The 18998-nt window shown below is 61.3% G+C and overlaps 1 protein-coding gene across 1 annotated transcript; it reads right to left on the bottom strand.

Annotated features, from left to right (window-relative positions):
- Positions 1-2890: 2890 nt before the first annotated feature.
- On the bottom strand, positions 2891-17898 carry LOC143827546 (G protein-activated inward rectifier potassium channel 3-like). The gene is made up of 3 exons (XM_077317222.1): positions 17651-17898; positions 8804-9782; positions 2891-4495 (listed from the first exon to the last, which is right to left on the bottom strand). The coding sequence occupies exons 2-3, from the start codon at positions 9735-9737 to the stop codon at positions 4179-4181; spliced, it is 1251 nt and encodes a 416-aa protein (XP_077173337.1). The 5' UTR covers positions 9738-9782; positions 17651-17898; the 3' UTR covers positions 2891-4178.
- Positions 17899-18998: the final 1100 nt, after the last annotated feature.

Raw genomic sequence — 18998 nt, 5'->3', positions numbered from 1 at the left:
CAGTGGCTCTTTTGGGGTCAATGTGACCATCTACGGTCCTATCACCCGATAAAGGTTTAACAAAAATTTTTAAAAATAGATCAAATTAATTCACCCCCACCCATTTGGGAAACCCTTGCAGGGTCATCGAGAAACCCCAGAGTTGAGGGGGCCTGGTGTAGAGACAGTGGCAGCTTCAGGCCGCAGCATCTGAGGGGGGGGGCAGTTACACACTTCCCGGGGAGCTACGTGGGGCTGGTGCCTGGTGGGTTCCTCAGGGGGCGTCCTTTGCGGGCAGCTGAGCAGCGGCTGCCTGCCCCGCAGTGCCCTCCGAAGGCAGGGACCGAGCAGTGGCTGCCCCATGAGAAATCCAGCTGCTGTATCGGTGGGTGGACCTGGGATCCTCCTGTGCCTGGCATCGGGACATCCCAGGAGCCGAGCGGAGGAACCGTACTGATGGCCCCTGCTCCCTCAGAACTGCAAAAGCCAGGCAGGGCAAAGGAATCAGGCATCACGGCAGAAGAACGTGAGAAAAGCAAAAGTAAGGGGACAGAAACCCCCACCAGCCGGGCAAACCCCCACTGGGCTAGGGCCAGGTTGCCCCGGACCTCCCCAGCTCGGCTCTGTTTCCAGACCCACCAGAACCCACCCACCCACCCACCTGCCCTTCTTCCGGGAGGCTGTTCTGGAGGCGGGGCTGAGCTGGCCTGCAGCAGAAGGTGCCTTAGACAAGGCCACGGTTCATGCAGAAGGGGCCCAGCTCAGTCCACGGTCTCTCTGGCTAAAGGGGGATGCCTGCATCGCTGAGAGCAGCGGGATATTAATATAAAATAAAATGTGAAAGATCCTTTTCTGCCTGAGACCTTGGAGCGTGGCTGCCAGTCTGAGCAGGCAGTTCTGAGCTGGATGGACCATGGGGGGTGGAGGTGGGGGTCTGACACTTGTGTAAGAGCACAGGTTGCTGGGGAGAATGAAACACTTTTACTGCTGAGAACCCCCTGAAGCATCCTTCAGGCTTTGAGAAACCCCAGAGGCAGCACAAGGGTCCTGTTGGGAAGCAGAGCTGTGGACACGCCCACCTGGGCCCCCCCTCCCCACCCCCTCCAGGCCCATCAGTGGCCATTGGGGGGGGTCGGCATGTCCATATATGGTCATATCACCTGATAAATGTTCAACAAGCGTTTAAAAGACATAAAAACTTAACTCGCACCCATTTGGGAAGCCCATCCAGAAAGACCAGGGTCTCACAACCCCCTGGTGGAGGGAGCTTACCCGAGGTGCTCACCTCACGTGGGGGCCAGGGACAGAAGCCTTCAAAAGGCTGCCCCCCTTTAGGCCAACTGCCCCCAAGGGGGCGCTCATGCTGGAACATCTACCGGGGCCCCTTTGGTGTAGTCCTGTGTCTCTGTTGAGCTGCAACCGGTGAAGGTCTCTCTGGCAGGGCTACGTAAGTGAAGGGCCGGCTAGGCTGCCAGGGTTCAGGCCCAGAGGGGAGGGGGCCACACAGATGTGAGGTCCAGGGAGCTTCTCACACCCCTCCTGGCCCCTCGAGGCCTCTGACGGATGGTATGTCAGAAGCTGCAGTACCTTCTCTGGCCTGCCGCAGTGGGGGTGCTGCAGAGCCACCGAGATCTGGCCTGCAGCTCCTCTGGGTGGGGGGTCAGCTGTGGTTTCTTCCGCTTCCTGGCTGCACGGCCATGTGTGCATTTCTCGATTTGACTCATTCCCGTAGGGTGTCTCCATGTTCCAGGACGGTGCCCATCTTGACCTCTGTAAGGGGTCTCGCTTTTCATAGAATCATGGAATCACAGAGTTGGAAGGGACCACGTGGCGTTTGTGACAGGCACAAAGTTCTTGGTTTTCCTTTGAGTTGCCTGTCCAGGCAGGGCCTGCTGGGAAAAGTCTGTGGGGCCAAAAAGCAGCATTTCCCGTTTCAGAGGCGAAACGGATCCCAGCGGAAGGCCTGGCATGCTGCCGGCTCTGAGGGAGCCCAATTCAGGGCTGCCATAGCTCTTCCCCCGGCCCTGCACTTGGCTCTTTGGACATCCTGGGGATCCTGGTGGAGATATTCCAGCCACAGTTGCTGGAGGGGCGGGGGGGGGGGTCGGGGAGGGGCTCTGTCTGGCCAAGCCGGCCTCCTTTGATGCTGCTTCTCTACAATCCCTCTTCCACCCCCCAGCAGAAGGCAGTGCGCCATCACCCTCTGGCCATGGGCACAGTGGGCTCCCCAGGCTTTTAACCTGCCCCCCTTTGGCCTCTGAATCCACTTGAGCGACCCCTGCAAGGGTCCTGAGGCCCAGCTCAGGGAGGCGCTGAGCGGGAGACGAGTGAGAATTCCGTCTGAGGTTGCCATCCTCACCCACGGAAGTGAGGGCCTTGTTTGCTGAGCTGTGAAACTGGGTGAGGGTCTCCTGCACTTCTGACTGACTGGTGGGGCCAGTCTTTGTGGGAGGGGATCAGCCTCCCCCTGGGAGCCCCTAGAAGACTCCCCTGCTCCTGGAAGCCTCCTGGACTCTAGGGGGCCACTTGGGGTCTGGCATTCCTAGAGGTGCCTCCCACTTGATTTTTGGAAGAGCCCAGAATCCTGGCTGCGTGGCACGGAGTGGAGCCCGGTTTCTGTCCTCCTGCACCCAAAACCCAAATGCTCCAGACCGGCATGCAGAAGCCACATGTGAGAATCCACCCATTGCCCCCCCCCCAGCATGTTCCTGTTTTCCCTGAGGCCCACCGTACTCCTCAAATGGGTGCAGAACTGGCAGCTTTGTGGAGACTGTGGGGCGGGAGAAGCTGGTGGGCCACTCCTGGCCAGGCACAGCTGCAAGACTGTCTCCAGGTGTCTGGCTCGGGGCCCTCTGGGATACTGGCAGCCATGTAGGGCAGAAGCCCCCCCCCAAGGCCTCCCCCCCTTCCCCTGCTGGTGTGCAAAAGGTCCTCAGAGTTCTCGGGCATGCTGGGGGAGGGGCACGGCTGGACTCTCTTTGGGTGGGGAAAGCTCCAGGATCCCCTGGGTAGGGGGCTCTCTGTTTCTCCCAGGTGCCAGCTCTAGGGGGAGACATTCCTGGACATTTGGGGCTGAGGGTATGCCCCTCAGTGGGGGTCTGGGCCAGAGTCCCCCTCCAAAGCAGCCCTTTCCCCCAGATCTGTGTGATTTTGAGGTCCTGCCTGGAGATTGGCAAGCTATCGGATAGGGTTCTGCTGTGGGCGGGGGGCTGGGAGGCTCTGCAGATTGCACCCTTCACAGAAAGCCTTTTCGTGCCACAGCTGGGGCGGGAGGCCTGCCCATGACCTTGGCACAGGGACCAGGCAGAGGCAGAGATGGGGGCGGGGGCTGGGTTGCACCCCAGGGTCCCTCCCCCCAGCGGATCGGAGTGCAGAAGAGGGTCAGCTTTAAGTGAGCAGCATCAGCCTGCGAAAACCTCTTTATTCAGGAGGAGGGGAGACGGAGGGGGCAAAGGGTGACATGCGTGCCCCCCAACCCCCGGCCGGCCCCCCTGGCCCCCCTCTCTCACTCCCTCCCCATATGTGAGGGGCGGGCGGGCTGGATCAGGCCTTCCATGAGTCATGCAGGGGCGGAAAGTTGCAGTCGGAGCAGCAGGGAGGGAGGGAGGGAGGGAGGGAGGGAGCTGCAGGCCCCATAGCTGGGGTGGGGGTGGGGGTGGGGGTGGGAATGGAGGGCAGCCAGGCCGGCTCCTGGCCCCACCTGTGCCCAGAGTGGATTGGCTCCCAGTCGGGATGGAGGTGGAGGGATGGCCGTGCTGGGGGGGGGGGCAATCTGAGCAGGGGGGTCCAGGATTAAGGGGCCTGCCCAGCACGGGGGTGGGGGCCGATCTCCCTCGGCATCCCCTCCAAAGTGACAGTGGCTGTGGCCCAGCAGACCCTGGCGGGAGGCTGCACATACCCCTGGCTCACCCCTCTCTTCCCCGGCAGATCTCCCACTGGCAGGATCCCACCGGCCGGCCAGTGGGTGGGCTTCTCACTGAAACGCCCATCAAACGCCCACTTGCAGATAGATGCATCAGGGGGGTCACTCCCCACCTACCTAGGAGCCATCCCTTCTGCTCCGCCTCTGCCCTGCAGCCCCCAGGCACGGCAGTTCCCGCCAGCCCCCTGGAAGCCCCATGCCTGACCCTTGGCCAGGCCTCCCTGAGCGGCCCCTTCCGTCTGTCCTCCCTGAGGGCTCCTGCCCTGTGAGGCCGACTTTAAACCTTGGACTCGCTCTCCAAGCTGGCCAGATTCCCGTTCCGCTCCTTGCTGCCCTCCTCCGCCTTCTCCGTGGGCTCCTCCACCTTCTCGTCCAGCCGGCTGGGGATGGACCAGTACAGGTGTGCGTCCATGCGGGCGGCCGCCTCGGCCAGTTCCCGGGCGCTGCAGCTGGGGGTGGCCACTTCGAAGGTCTGGTGGAAGCTGTTGTAGTCGACCTCGTAGAAGCCGTCCTCCAGCGAGAGCACCGACATAAAGCGGTGGCCCCACAGCACCTCATCCACCAGGTAGGAGCTCCGAGCCTGGCACGTCATCCCTGCCGGGCACAAGAGGGGAGCCACAGCATTACGAGGCTGCGGGGGGGGCTGTGAATGACCCATTCATCAACCCCAGAGGAGCCCTGCTGGGTCAGACCAAGGAAAGTACATCCAGTCCAGCCTCCCGTCTCACCCAGGGGCCAGCCAGTTCCTCTGCAGGGCCAGCCACAGGGCAGAGAGGCCGAGGCCTTCTCCTGAGAAGACCCTCAGAAGAGCCCTGCTGGTCAGGCCAGGGAGGGTCCCTCCAGTCCAGCCTCCCGTCTCCCCCAGGGGCCAGCCAGTTCCTCTGCAGGGCCAGCCACAGGGCAGAGAGGCCGAGGCCTTCCCCAGAGAAGACCCTCAGAAGAGCCCTGCTGGGTCAGGCCAGGGAGGGTCCCTCCAGTCCAGCCTCCCGTCTCCCCCAGGGGCCAGCCAGTTCCTCTGCAGGGCCAGCCACAGGGTGGAGAGGCCGAGGCCTTCCCCTGAGAAGACCCTCAGAAGAGCCCTGCTGGGTCAGGCCAGGGAGGGTCCCTCCAGTCCAGCCTCCCGTCTCACCTAGGGGCCAGCCAGTTCCTCTGCAAGGCCAGCCACAGGGCAGAGAGGCCGAGGCCTTCCCCTGAGAAGACCCTCAGAAGAGCCCTGCTGGGTCAGGCCAGGGAGGTCCCTCCAGTCCAGCCTCCCATCTCACCCAGGGGCCAGCCAGTTCCTCTGCAGGGCCAGCCACAGGGCAGAGAGGCCGAGGCCTTCCCCTGAGAAGACCCTCAGAAGAGCCCTGCTGGGTCAGGCCAGGGAGGGTCCCTCCAGTCCAGCCTCCCGTCTCTCCCAGGGGCCAGCCAGTTCCTCTGCAGGGCCAGCCACAGGGCAGAGAGGCCGAGACCTTCCCCTGAGAAGACCCTCAGAAGAGCCCTGCTGGGTCAGGCCAGGGAGGTCCCTCCAGTCCAGCCTCCCGTCTCTCCCAGGGGCCAGCCAGTTCCTCTGCCGGGCCAGCCACAGGGCAGAGAGGCCGAGGCCTTCCCCTGAGAAGACCCTCAGAAGAACCCTGCTGGGTCAGGCCAGGGAGGGTCCCTCCAGTCCAGCCTCCCGTCTCACCCAGGGGCCAGCCAGTTCCTCTGCCGGGCCAGCCACAGGGCAGAGAGGCCGAGGCCTTCCCCTGAGAAGACCCTCAGAAGAGCCCTGCTGGGTCAGGCCAGGGAGGGTCCCTCCAGTCCAGCCTCCCGTCTCACCCAGTGGCCAGCCAGTTCCTCTGCCGGGCCAGCCACAGGGCAGAGAGGCCGAGGCCTTCCCCTGAGAAGACCCTCAGAAGAGCCCTGCTGGGTCAGGCCAGGGAGGGTCCCTCCAGTCCAGCCTCCCGTCTCACCCAGGGGCCAGCCAGTTCCTCTGCAGGGCCAGCCACAGGGCAGAGAGGCCGAGGCCTTCCCCTGAGAAGACCCTCAGAAGAGCCCTGCTGGGTCAGGCCAGGGAGGGTCCCTCCAATTCAGCCTCCCGTCTCACACAGGGGCCAGCCATTTCCTCTGCAGGGCCAGCCACAGGGCAGGGAGGCCGAGGCCTTCCCCTGAGAAGACCCTCAGAAGAGCCCTGCTGGGTCAGGCCAGGGAGGGTCCCTCCAGTCCAGCCTCCCGTCTCACCCAGGGGCCAGCCAGTTCCTCTGCAGGGCCAGCCACAGGGCAGAGAGGCCGAGGCCTTCCCCTGAGAAGACCCTCGGAAGAGCCCTGCTGGGCCAGGCCAGGGAGGGTCCCTCCAGTCCAGCCTCCCGTCTCACCCAGGTGCCAGCCAGTTCCTCTGCAGGGCCAGCCACAGGGCAGTGAGGCCGAGGCCTTCCCCTGAGAAGACCCTCAGAAGAGCCCTGCTGGGTCTGGCCAGGGAGGGTCCCTCCAGTCCAGCCTCCCGTCTCACCCAGGGGCCAGCCAGTTCCTCTGCAGGGCCAGCCACAGGGCAGAGAGGCCGAGGCCTTCCCCTGAGAAGACCCTCGGAAGAGCCCTGCTGGGCCAGGCCAGGGAGGGTCCCTCCAGTCCAGCCTCCCGTCTCACCCAGGTGCCAGCCAGTTCCTCTGCAGGGCCAGCCACAGGGCAGTGAGGCCGAGGCCTTCCCCTGAGAAGACCCTCAGAAGAGCCCTGCTGGGTCTGGCCAGGGAGGGTCCCTCCAGTCCAGCCTCCCGTCTGACCCAGGGGCCAGCCAGTTCCTCTGCAGGGCCAGCCACAGGGCAGAGAGGCCGAGGCCTTCCCCTGAGAAGACCCTCGGAAGAGCCCTGCTGGGCCAGGCCAGGGAGGGTCCCTCCAGTCCAGCCTCCTGTCTCACCCAGGTGCCAGCCAGTTCCTCTGCAGGGCCAGCCACAGGGCAGAGAGGCCGAGGCCTTCCCCTGAGAAGACCCTCAGAAGAGCCCTGCTGGGCCAGCCAGGGAGGTCCCTCCAGTCCAGCCTCCCGTTTCACCCAGGGGCCAGCCAGTTCCTCTGCAGGGCCAGCCACAGGGCAGAGAGGCCGAGGCCTTCCCCTGAGAAGACCCTCAGAAGAGCCCTGCGGGGTCAGGCCAGGGAGGGTCCCTCCAGTCCAGCCTCCCGTCTGACCCAGGGGCCAGCCAGTTCCTCTGCAGGGCCAGCCACAGGGCAGAGAGGCCGAGGCCTTCCCCTGAGAAGACCCTCAGAAGAGCCCTGCTGGGTCAGGCCAGGGAGGGTCCCTCCAGTCCAGCCTCCCGCCTCACCCAGGGGCCAGCCATCAGCAAGGCATGAAGGCCCAGACCTTGCTCTGATGTTGCCTTCTGGCTCTGGGATTCTTTGTGTCATCTTGGCTGGCAACCACTGACAGGTTTCCCTTCCATGAACCTCTCTGCCTTCTGAGGCTGCCGGTGCTCACAGCTACCCTGTCCTCCACTAGCCTCAAATTCCCCGGAGCCATTGCTTATTGAGGGGCTGGTGAAGGAGACGTACTCTGGGGTTTTTGCCCAGTGCAGGGTGAATGGCAGCCCCCGTGGACCAGAAGGAAAACGAGATTCAGGTGGGCATCTGTGAATCCAGACACACACAAAATTTCTTCCCTATTGATGAGAATCAAGTCTCAAATAGCAGAGCCCCTGGTTCCTCCCCCCTACTTTCTGGGAAATGAAGCTATCGGCAAGACAAGAATTTAACGGAGTTTGTATTTTTAGCAGAGTTGGTCTTCCAACAGATATCTGGGTAATTGAAGTCACCCATGACCACTGTTTCCCCCTTTTTTGAAAATTGTGTAATTTGGTCTAGCAGTATTTCATTCAAGTCCTCTGACTGGCTTGGTGGTCTGTAGCGGTGGTGGCATGGCGCTGGCCTCCTCCGTGACCCCTTGGAGCTCACCGAGGCAACGCGGAGGAGGCCAGTGCCGTGGTGAGCAGGGGCTGCGTGAAGGAGGCCAGCATCATGGCGAGTGCCGTGGTGAGCAGGAGCGGCAACAGCATGTGCACATGAGCGCGTACACATATGCATGCATGCCCCTGCCCCTGCTGTAGGAGTCGCGGCGTTAGGGTGGTTGAGAACCGCTTCCCTACCCCATGCAGCCACTCACCCACTGCTCACCCAAGCAGCCCCCACTCTCCTGCAAGGGATGTGCCATCACACACCCGCAGCAATGCAGAGAGAGAAGTCAGAACCCGAACCCTGTCCCTCCTCTCCTTGCACTCACTCAACACAGCAAGGGGACAAGGAGATAATCCCCCACCTCATGCAGTCTCTCCATATGAACTTGATTTTTACCCCGCCATTCCCCAAAAACCCTCAGGGTGGCTTACAATAAGGTTAGAATCATAGAGTCATAAAGTTGGAAGGGACCTCCTGGGTCATCTAGTCCAACCCCCTGCACTATGTAGGACACTCACAACCCTCTCGCTCCTCCACTGTCACCTGCCACCCCCTTGAACCTTCACAGAATCAGCCTCTCCATCAGATGGCTCTCCAGCCTCTGTTTAGATACAAAGTAGAATCATATAATCATAGAATCCTAGAGTTGGAATGGGGCCATACGGGCCATCTAGTCCAACCCCCTGCTCAACGCAGGATCAGCCCTAAGCATCCTAAAGCATCCAAGAAAAGTGTGTATCCAACCTTTGCTTGAAGACTGCCAGTGAGGGGGAGCTCACCACCTCCTTAGGCAGCCTATTCCACTGCTGAACTACTCTGACTGTGAAATTTTTTTCCCTGATATCTAGCCTATATCGTAAATCCTGTAAGTCTAAAATGCAGCTGCTGGGTGACAATGGGCCAGTCCCTGTTCCCTCGGGGCTCTCCCAGCTCCACCTGCCTCGCCAGGTGCCTGTTGTGGGAGGGGAAGGGAGGGAGGGGAGCGGGTGTGAAGGGCAGCCGTCCTACCTGTGGCCTCCACCATCCCCTCCAAGATGACCACGATCTCGAACTCGTCCTTCTTTAGCTGCTCCCGGGAGACCTCCCAGAAGGGGCTCTGCTCGTTAATCTCGTGGCTGATGATGAGGGGCGAGACCAGGAAGAGGCGGTCATCGCCCGTCTCGAAGCCCACGTTGATGTCCGTCTGGTTGAGGGGGATGAACTCCCCCTCCTGCGTCTGCTTGGACTTGATCAGCTTGGCGCGGATCGAGGCCTCCACGATGTGGGAGTTGCGCAGGTCGCCCACGCGGAACATGAGGCACAGGCGGTCGTCCCGCAGGGAGATCACGGCGTGGGAGGAGAAGACGAGGGTCTCGGCCCGCTTGTTGGGCTGGGAGATCTTGACGAACATGCAGCCCACCATGAAGGCGTTGACCATGGAGCCCAGGATGGCCTGCAGCAGCAGCAGGACGATGCCCTCGGGGCACTGGTCCGTGATCACCCGGTAGCCGTAGCCGATGGTCGTCTCCGTCTCGATGGAGAAGAGGAAGGCCGAGACGAAGCCGTTGAGGTTCTGGACGCAGGGGGTCCACTCCTCCTCCCCCAGGTGGTCCAGGTCGCCCCGGCAGTAGGCGATGAACCACCAGATGAGGCCGAAGAAGAGCCAGGTGGTTGCGTAGGCCAGGATGAAGACCAGCAGGCTGAACCGCCACTTCAGGTCTACCAGGGTGGTGAAGATGTCTGTCAGGTAGCGGTAAGTCTCGATCACGTTGCCGTGCTGGACGTTGCACTTGCCGTCCTTCTCCACGTACCGCTGGCGTCCCTTCTTCTTCTCCGCCTTCTCCGGCTCCTCGCCGAGGCGCCGCGCGGCAGCCGGCTTGAGCTGGTGGGAGGAGAGGGCGGGCTTGGACTCGGCCACGGGGGTCTCGGGCACGGTGGAGAAAGCGGCATTCTCTTTGGCCATGTTAGCATGCAGGGGCCCAGAGCCCCCTGACCCACTCTTGGTGGCCTGCAGGGAAACAAAGCAGGGGGAAAGGTCATACTGGGCACCAATTCGGAGGGCTTCCTCTTGTCCCCGCCCGAACATCTGCCTGGCCAAGGAGAACGCCAGTCAGGGCAAAAAGGGCCCCTTCATGCCCTGGGCTCTTCTGTCGCCCCTGGATCCTGTGCTCCCCCAGACCCCCACCTCACTACCCAGAAGGTCTCAGTTCTCTCTCCAGCAAGCTGGCCACGTCTGCCTGGCCGGGGGCAGCTCCGGAAATGTCTCTGTCTTTATTTCCCCTCCCTCCAGTCTGGCACCACACGCCCACCCAGCCCCCTCCTGGGGACAGCCACACCCTCCCTGTGGCCCATTTGAATCTTGGTCCTTTGGGGGGTGAGGGTTGCCAGCTCCACGTCCAGAAACATCTGGACATTTGAGAGTAGAGCCTAGGCTAATGGAGCGGGAGGGGGGGGGGTCAGTGGGGCACAGTTCCCTACAACCTGCCTTCCAGAGCAGCTGTGTCCCCCAGGAGGGGGATACGTGCTTAAAATAAACCCGTCAGTGATTTATGGAGTCTGGAGATTCTTTGTCATTCCAGGAGGTCTCCAGCTCCCACCTGGAGGGGAGCATTTCTTGGCACTGGGACCCCCACCCCCCTGCTGCCATGGATCCGCCCAGCGGAGGGGTCGGCCTGGCTGTGAGGGGGAGTCTCCAGCCCAAAGGGCAGGCTAAGGAGCCGCAGACACTGAGTCTGCCCTCCGGCTTTTCAAAACTGACGGGGAAAATCCGGGACTGTCGGCTGGCGGACATAAGAAATCAAAGGCCATTGGCCCTCCAATACAGAGGCCAGTTCCAGAATTCTTTGAGCAGGCCACCCTCAAAGGGCTGCTAAGCACGGACCCCTAACTGGGGCTCTCCCTCCCCACGAGGGCCCTGCTGAGGCCGAGGAGGCTCTCACCCTGGGGGGGGGGGCACTGTATGGCTGGCCGAAGAAGGCAAAGCCAGTCCTGGCAACACCAGGGGGCAGCACTGCAGGCTGCCATGGGGGGGGGGGGGCGTCAGTTCCCTTGGAGGGCCGAGGCCTTCCCCTGATGTTGCCTCCCGGACTTGGCTCTGAGATTCACAGGCCTAGTGCCCCTGAATGTGGAGGTTCTCCTCAGTCCCCCTGGCCGGTGAATCTGTCTGATGCCCTTTTAAAGCTGTCGATGCCTGTGGCCATCATGACATCCTCTGACAACAAATCCCACCTTGGAATCACTCCCGGTGCAAAGGAGTATTTCTGTTTGTCCGTCCTGCACCTGCTGCCCAAAAGCTTCGTGGGACGCTCCTGAGCTCTAGCATTTGGGGAGGAGTGGAATTTTATAAACCTCAGTCACATATCCCATCCCATCCCCCCCCCCAAATCACCTCTTTCTAAGCTGAAAAGTCCCAGCTTCACAGACCTATCGAGGTGGGCAGGATCCCCAGGGCCCTCTGGTCTGCCTGCACATTACCAGGCTCAGCACCCCCCCCCCCGCTCTCCCAGGGGCCCCTGCAGGACACCCAGAAGGAGGCAGGGTCCCTGCGCCAGTCTAGCTGGGTCTCAGCCAAGGCCCAGTTACCAGAACCTTCCTGCCGATGAGGAGAGAGGAGCCAAGCGTTCGGATAACACGGAAAGGCTTCCTGGGCTTCCGTGGGGGGTGCTGGGCTGAGCCCCAGCGCATTTCCTGCCTGGCAGGGGAGGGTTTGGAGCGGGCTGCGGAAAGTGGGAATGGAGCCCCGGGCCCTGGGAGGGTCCCCAAGGCGCTCTGGAGCTTTACTTTGGGCTGGAAACGTTCGTGTCCCCCCCCTCCCCTCAGCCTCAGCATATGGCGCCTGAGAGCAGGATACGGCATGTCCCAGAGGCTGGCCCACGCGTGGGAGAGAGCCCCCCCCACCCTCCTCGTGGCACTAAAAGTGGATGTGAAGAGCAACTGCAGAGAGCCCCACCCCCACCCTCCGCGCCTCTCCAGACACGGTGCGCTGTTTTCTAGACACCTGCGCACCTTTCAGGACACCTGGTCACCCCACAGCAGCCCCTGGAAGGCATCCACGGCCAAGGGCAGGGGACACACACACACACACACACACACACACATATTTAAACTCCATCTGCATAACTGGCATTCAGCAGATGACGCAGTTTCTCCATTGGGCAGGTTGCCACGTTTGCCACATAGATTCCGCCACGGAGTGACCGTCAGAGGTCCCCTTTGCACATCCGATATCCAAATAATCTCTCTCTCCCTGGCAGAGCTCTTGGGAAGCAAAGTAGCCCATTAATGTGGCAGGAAGAAGACTCAGCTTCTCAGCCAGCTCTGCCTGCAGCGAATCCGGCCCCCGATTATCACTATGAGCCCCACACAAAGAACACTCTCTTGGGGGCAGCGCAGCATCCAGCCGGGGGAGGGGGGTGAAGAGCAGCCAACTGGGGGCTACAGAGCCAGGTCTGATCCCCCCACGCCTCCTCCCCTCCCCGCTGAAGCCGACTGCTGAGTGCCCTTTGGCCAGGCCTCGTTCTCTCAGAGCTCTCTCAGCCCCTCCTCCCTCGCAGGGGGCCTGGGGTGTGGAGAGGAAGGGAAGGTGATGGGAAGCTGCTTGGAGACTCCTCTTCTTCATCCTCCTCCTGCTGGAGGGTGGGGAAGGGGACCTGGCGTCGCCCTACCTGGCAGGCAGCTTTTCCCGTCAAAGGAGAGGGGTCCTAGCTCAGTGGCCGTGGCAAACCAGCCCCCCCTCTCAGGAAAAAGAGGAGGCAATTCTAGCATCTTTTTCAGAAGCTGGAGCCCAGAGTCGGCCATGGAGTAGCTGCTCCCCCTGCCTGTCTGCCGGTGTATCCCCAGGCCTTTCTCCCCAGCAGATGTGCCCAGAATGGCAGCTTTCATCTCTTCCTCAGAGCAACTGCTGGGCTCTGCCGGCAGCCCCCCCCCCCCCAAACAGACATCTGAAGCAACTCACTGGCCCAGCTGTGCTCCAAGGGGCAAGACGGAGAGCTGCAGATGGCCACTGGTTAGAAGCCCCAGGTGCCTGGACAGCCCGTGTGGGTGGGCAGCTCTGGGGAGGGGAATTCCTGGAGCTGCAGGTGTGTGTGTGTCTGTGTGGGGGGGAGAGAATGGAGAGGAGGGAGTGGGGAGGGAGGCCGCCCTTCAAGGCAGCCACTTTCTCAGGGAAGCTGATTTACATGTTCTGGAGATGAGCTGTAATAATGGGAGCGCTCCAGTCCACACCTGGAGGCTGGCAAACCGAGTGGAGTGGGAGTTCACCTGCTAAGTTTATCTGCGAAGGCCCCTGCACATTAGAAGCCTCAGGAAGAAAGTCTGTTCCACTGAGAAACCACTCTCAGTGTCAGGAACATCTTCCAGATGTTTAGACAGAATTTCTTTTGCATTAATTTCACCCGGTCGGTTCTGGTCCGTCCCTCCACCTTCTGCATGTCAGCCTTTCACATACTCTCCACCTGTTCCCCCCAAAGAGCCTTATGCTCCACCATCGCCAACTGGCTGCGGATCCCTGGCCCCAAAGAAGCATGCCGGACCTCAACCAGGGCCAGAGCCTTCTCGGTCCTGGCCCCCACTGGGTGGAACGAGCTCCCAGAGGAGATCAGGGCCCTGACAGAACAAACGCAGTGCCAAAGGGGGCTCCTCCACCAGGCATTTGGTTCAGGACAGCTGAATCAACAATATCTGCTAGTCCCTCAAACACCCCCCCCCCCCGATGATCTGAGCCATGCTGACCTCCCACGGATTCATGTCAAAAGTTGAGAGTTGTTGTCACACTGTGAAGCGGTTGGAACATTTTGTTATAAACTGTTATGCTCCATCTTGGATCTGCTGTTATGGTTGCTGTAGCTTGATTATGAGGGATACTCATGACATTTTATGTAAACCGCCCTGAGCCTGATAGGAGGGTGGTACAGAAATTCAAATAAAGAAATACCTCAGAAGAGCCCTGCTGGGTCAGGCCAGGGAGGGTCCCTCCAGTCCAGCCTCCCGTCTCACCCAGGGGCCAGCCAGTTCCTCTGCAGGGCCAGCCACAGGGCAGAGAGGCCGAGGCCTTCCCCTGAGAAGACCCTCAGAAGAGCCCTGCTGGGTCAGGCCAGGGAGGGTCCCTCCAGTCCAGCCTCCTGCCTAACCTAGGGGCCAGCCAGTTCCTCTGCAGGGCCAGCCACAGGGCAGAGAGGCCGAGGCCTTCCCCTGAGAAGACCCTCAGAAGAGCCCTGCTGGGTCAGGACAGGGAGGGTCCCTCCAGTCCAGCCTCCCGTCTCCCCCAGGGGCCAGCCAGTTCCTCTGCAGGGCCAGCCACAGGGCAGAGAGGCCGAGGCTTTCCCTTGAGAAGACCCTCGGAAGAGCCCTGCTGGGTCAGGCCAGGGAGGGTCCCTCCAGTCCAGCCTCCCATCTCACCCAGGGGCCAGCCAGTTCCTCTGCAGGGACAGCCACAGGGCAGAGAGGCCGAGTCCTTCCCTGAGAAGACCCTCAGAAGAGCCCTGCTGGGTCAGGCCAGGGAGGGTCCCTCCAGTCCAGCCTCCCGTCTCACCCAGGGGCCAGCCAGTTCCTCTGCAGGGCCAGCCACAGGGCAGAGAGGCCGAGACCTTCCCCTGAGAAGACCCTCAGAAGAGCCCTGCTGGGTCAGGCCAGGGAGGTCCCTCCAGTCCAGCCTCCCGTCTCTCCCAGGGGCCAGCCAGTTCCTCTGCAGGGACAGCCACAGGGCAGAGAGGCCGAGGCCTTCCCTGAGAAGACCCTCAGAAGAGCCCTGCTGGGTCAGGCCAGGGAGGGTCCTAGAAAAAGGAAATCATAGAATCCTAGAGTTGGAAGGGGCCATACAGGCCATCTAGTCCAACCCCCTGCTCAACGCAGGATCAGCCCAGAGCATCCTAAAGCATCCAAGAAAAGTGTGTATCCAACCTTTGCTTGAAGACTGCCAGTGAGGGGGAGTCACCACCTCCTTATGCAGCCTATTCCACTGCTGAACTACTATGACTGTGAAAATTATTCCTGATATCTAGCATATATCGTTGTACTTTTAGTTTAAACCCATTACTGCATGTCCTCTCCCAGGGATCTGTCCTCAGTCCTGTGTTGTTCAACATATTTATAAATGATTTGGATGAGGGATTAGAAGGGAGACTTTTCTTGGCAGTAGCATGTGGGAAAAGGATCTAGGAGTCTTAGTAGACCATACATTGAACATGAGTCAGCAGTGTGACTCAGTGGGTAAGAAGGAAAATGGGATTTTGGGCTGTATCAGACGGAGTATCATGTCCAGATCCCGGGAGGTGATGGTGCCGCTTTACTCTGCTCTGGTTCGGCCTCACTTGGAGTCCTGTGTTCAGTTTTGGTCACCCTAATTGAAGAGGGATGCTGGAGCATGTCCAGAGGAGGGCAACAAAGATGGTGAGGGGTTTGGAGACCAAGACGTAGGAGGAAAGGGTGGGGGAGCTTGGTCTGTTTAGCCTGGAGAGGAGATGACTGTGAGGGAGGTCTTCAAGTATATAGAGAATGTAGCAGAGTTGTTCCCTTTTTCCCCGGGCGGACCAATAGGATGAATTTAATTCAAAAGAAATTCCATTAAAGCCTCCGGAAGAAGTTTCTGACAGAGTGGTATCTCAGTGGAACAGGCTTCCTCGGGAGGTGGTGGGTTCTCCATCTTTTTAAAGCAGAGGCTGGGTAGCCATCTGACGGAGAGGCTGATTCTGTGAAGGCTCAAGGGGGTGGCAGGTGACAAGGGGGTGGCAGGATGAGCGAAAGGGTTGTGGGTGTCCTGCATCGTGCAGGGGGTTGGACTAGAGAACCCAGGAGGTTCCTTTCAACTCTGTTATTCTATGAATTGTTTAAAAGTTTAGTTTTTACGCCTTGCCATTCTTATGCCAATGAAGGTTCTGACTCAGTTCCTCTGAAGAGCCAACAATAGGGATGACGGGGAACTGGGAATCAGAGGACGTCCCCCAGTCACTGTGGGTAGCAGCAATTCATAGAATCATATGGATCCTAGAATCATGGAGTTGGAAGGGGTCTTCAGGGTCATCTAGTCCAACCCCCTGCACATACAGGAACTCACAACTACCTGCCCAACCACAGTGGCCCCCCTCCCACCAAATAATCTCCAGAATCCAGTCTGGCCTGGGGGGAATTCACCTCCCATCCCACAGTGAGGATCAGCAATTCCCTGGGTCCGCAGGGAAGGGCCACAAAAGACAAAGCCTGGCACATCCCTTCCTGCCCCCCCCTCTGCCTAAATTCATAAAATCAGCCTAAATTCATAAACTCAGACTCTCTAGGCTCTGCTTTAAAACTTCCACCATTGACAGGCTTCTGCTCCATGAATCTCTCGAATCCCCCTTTCAAGCAGTTTATTCCGGTGGCCATCACTCCCTCCTCTGGCAGTCAATCCCCCATTTCAATTACTCTCCCCATTTCAATTATTCCCTGTGGTCCGTTCTGGACCCCCTGCCTGTCAGCTTCAGGGGGTTCAAGTACGCAGGGGGAGAGAGGGAAAGTTCTCTTTGCCTGATCTGCTCCCCTCTTTCTGTTTTGCAAAACTGGGCTGTGCACTCAATGACCCCCCCCCCCCCCGCTCGGGAGAAAGGAAACACCCGGATGGCAGGGCTAATTAAGTGGCGTTTGCTGCGTGTAGGTTAATTGATCGGTGGGCTTGCTGGGTGAAGCCAGGACGGCTGGCTCCTGCCCACGGGCACAGCTGAGGCCTGAGCATCCCTGGGGAGTGATCCCTGGAGAGCTGGGGACGGGGCCCTGGCACCAGGGTGGGGGGTGGGGGTGGCCCACTGGGGAGCCTGAGCCGTCTGTCCGGGGAGGCCTCAGAGAGTGGCCAGCTCTTGGCCTTGGCCTAGTCTCCACCAGATCCCGAGGGAGTCGCCAAAGCACCCAGCTGACTTGCCTGCCAGCACCTGGGCCTACTGCTGGGGGGGGGGAGGCCCTGACCCCTGCTGGGGGCCTCCTCCCCTCGGAAGGCCTTGGGGGTGGCAGCCCTTTTGCCGGCAAGGGGCTCCTTGGGGACGGGGCCTGTCCAGGGGCGGCCCTCCCCTTGGCCCCCTCCCATCTGCTCTTCAGCACAGTCTTCAGTGTTGGCTGCAGGCATGTTTATGCCCTCTGCTCTCTGCTTGGAGTTCCAGAAGGAAGGAAGGAAGGGAGGGAGGGAGGGAGGGAGGGAGGGAGGGAGGAAGGAAGGAAGGAAGGAAGGAAGGGAGGAAGGAAGGAAGGAAGGAAGGAAGGAAGGAAGGAAGGAAGGAAGGAAAAGGGGGGCAGAGAGCCACTTTCAATCCGTAGGATAACGTTTCTCATCAGCATCCTTCTACTGAACTGCCAAGGACCCTCCCATGCAGGTGCCTCGGGGCAGCGTCCCACTCTGGGTCCCCCGCAGCCCCTTAGGGAGAGGGGCCTTCTGTCGGGGGGGGGGGAGCACTCTGACCTTGAAGGGGCAGGAGAGCCTCCCTTGGGGCAGTCGGCAGACCAGGTGGGCATCTTGTGGGGGGAGGGGGAGGGCCTTGACCCGGTGATCCCCACGTGCCTGGGGATAGACGGAAGGGGGGGGTGATGGAGGAGTAGAGAAAGCTAGAGGGGGCGCCCCCGGAGGTCTACTGCCTCCCCACGCCCGTGTGGCTCCGGGGCGGCCGGCTGGGCATCGCGGAGCTGCAGGCCGAGCTGCGGAGGGCCCGGGGCCCCATCCCGCCGGGGATCCCTTTCCCGGCCGCGCCCCGCCCCTCCCTCCCTCTCCCTCCCGCCCCGCGCCCCTCTGCCGCCCCCCCCCCCCTCCGAGGCCGCCGCGGCAAACCCTGGGAGGGGGGAGCACCGGCCGAGGCGAGGGCTCTCCCCCTCACTCCCTCCCTCCTTCCCTCCCCCGCCCGCCCGCTTGGGAGCTGTCCTGACCTGCGGGTGCTGAACGGGCGCGCCGCCTCCGGCTCGGGCTCGGGCTCGGGCTCCGGCGGGGACTCAGCGGCGGCGGCGTCGTCGTCGGGGCGGCGGGGCCCATCTCGGCCGGGGCCGGCATGTCATCCCCCCGGGCGGGCGGGAGCCTCTGCCGAGAATCAGCCGCAGCAGCGCCAGCCCTTCCCCGCCGGCCTCCCGCCTCCCCCGCCCGCGCTTCCCCGCCGTCGCCCGGCAACCCGAGCCCCCCCCCCGGCCGCCCGCCCGCCCGCCCGCCCGCCCGCCCTCCGCCCGCGCAGCAGAAGCGCAGCCAAGCGGCACGCAGGGAGGGGCGAGGGAGGGAGGGAGGGAGGCGGAGCCCCCACCGGACCCCCGCCCGGGAGGCTGGGGCAAGAGCTCGTGAAAAGGGGGGGGGAGGGCAGGGAGGGCTCCGCGGCCTTTGCCCTTGACGAGGCGGGGGGTGGGGGATGGGCCGAGGGGAGCGCCCCCCACCCACCCAAGGGGCCCTGGTACGGCGGAGTCTTTCCCGGGGGGCGGGTTTAGGCGCTGCTTCCACGACTCCTCTTTCTCCTGCCCAAGAGAAATTTCCTTTTGCAGTTTTCCCTTGCCCCACAAGGGGCCGTTCTGAGTGTCCTTTTGCCCATTCACTCTTGCGGGGTGGGGGGGGTGGGTGTTGATGTTTCACACCAGAGGGTGTAGCTCTAGCAGGAGAGTTTGCAAGGACATTGCCTCTGAGCATCTGCAGAGTGAAAGCCTGGATTTTTTGTTAGACTCCCCTCCCCCCCTCCTGCTCCTCCTCTCTTTCAGATTTCTCATTTGATCCAATTGAAATCGATCCGAAACCGACTCCAGATGCCTAAAAAGAGGGAAAGCCTTGGATTGTTGGATTCCAGGCCACAGCGGGGTGAAGAGGAGGCCAAGGACTCTCCTCCTGACGGCCCTTGCAGCTGCGGCCTTTCCAGGGGGCTGGTGGGGGGCTCCAGCAGAGTCCTCTTGGTTCTCTTTAATCCAGGGGTAGTCAAACTGTGGCCCTCCAGATGTCCATGGACTACAATTCCCAGGAGCCCCCTGCCAGCATTCGCTGGCAGGGGGCTCCTGGGAATTGTAGTCCATGGACATCTGGAGGGCCACAGTTTGACTACCCCTGCTTTAATCCATCTTCTAAGGATTGATTAAGTCATCCTCTGGGGCGTGTTTGAAGTGTAGCCAGGGGGGCTGAGGGTTGTCTGGCTGCCGGGAAGGGGGCCTTCGAGGGGCCTTGCCACTTCCTGCCTCTGCATCTTGTCCCCTTACGTTCCTTGGAGGAAACTAGCCAGGGTGAATCCCGCTTGGCTTCCAAGATCTGAGGGTC

This window comes from Paroedura picta, chromosome 1 (genome assembly GCF_049243985.1).
Source record: "Paroedura picta isolate Pp20150507F chromosome 1, Ppicta_v3.0, whole genome shotgun sequence".
In the NCBI taxonomy this organism is placed as follows: Eukaryota; Metazoa; Chordata; class Lepidosauria; order Squamata; family Gekkonidae; genus Paroedura; species Paroedura picta.
Note: the sequence above shows the minus strand (reverse complement) of the source record. Positions and strands in the feature narration are given on the sequence as shown.

Coding starts and splice junctions, on each gene's coding strand:
- LOC143827546 (XM_077317222.1), bottom strand. CDS start 9,737: ATGGCCAAAGAGAATGCCGCTTTCTCCACCGTGCCCGAGACCCCCGTG. Junction 4,496..8,803: donor GGGGATGGTGGAGGCCACAG/GTAGGACGGCTG, acceptor TGTGCCCGGCAG/GGATGACGTGCCAGGCTCGG.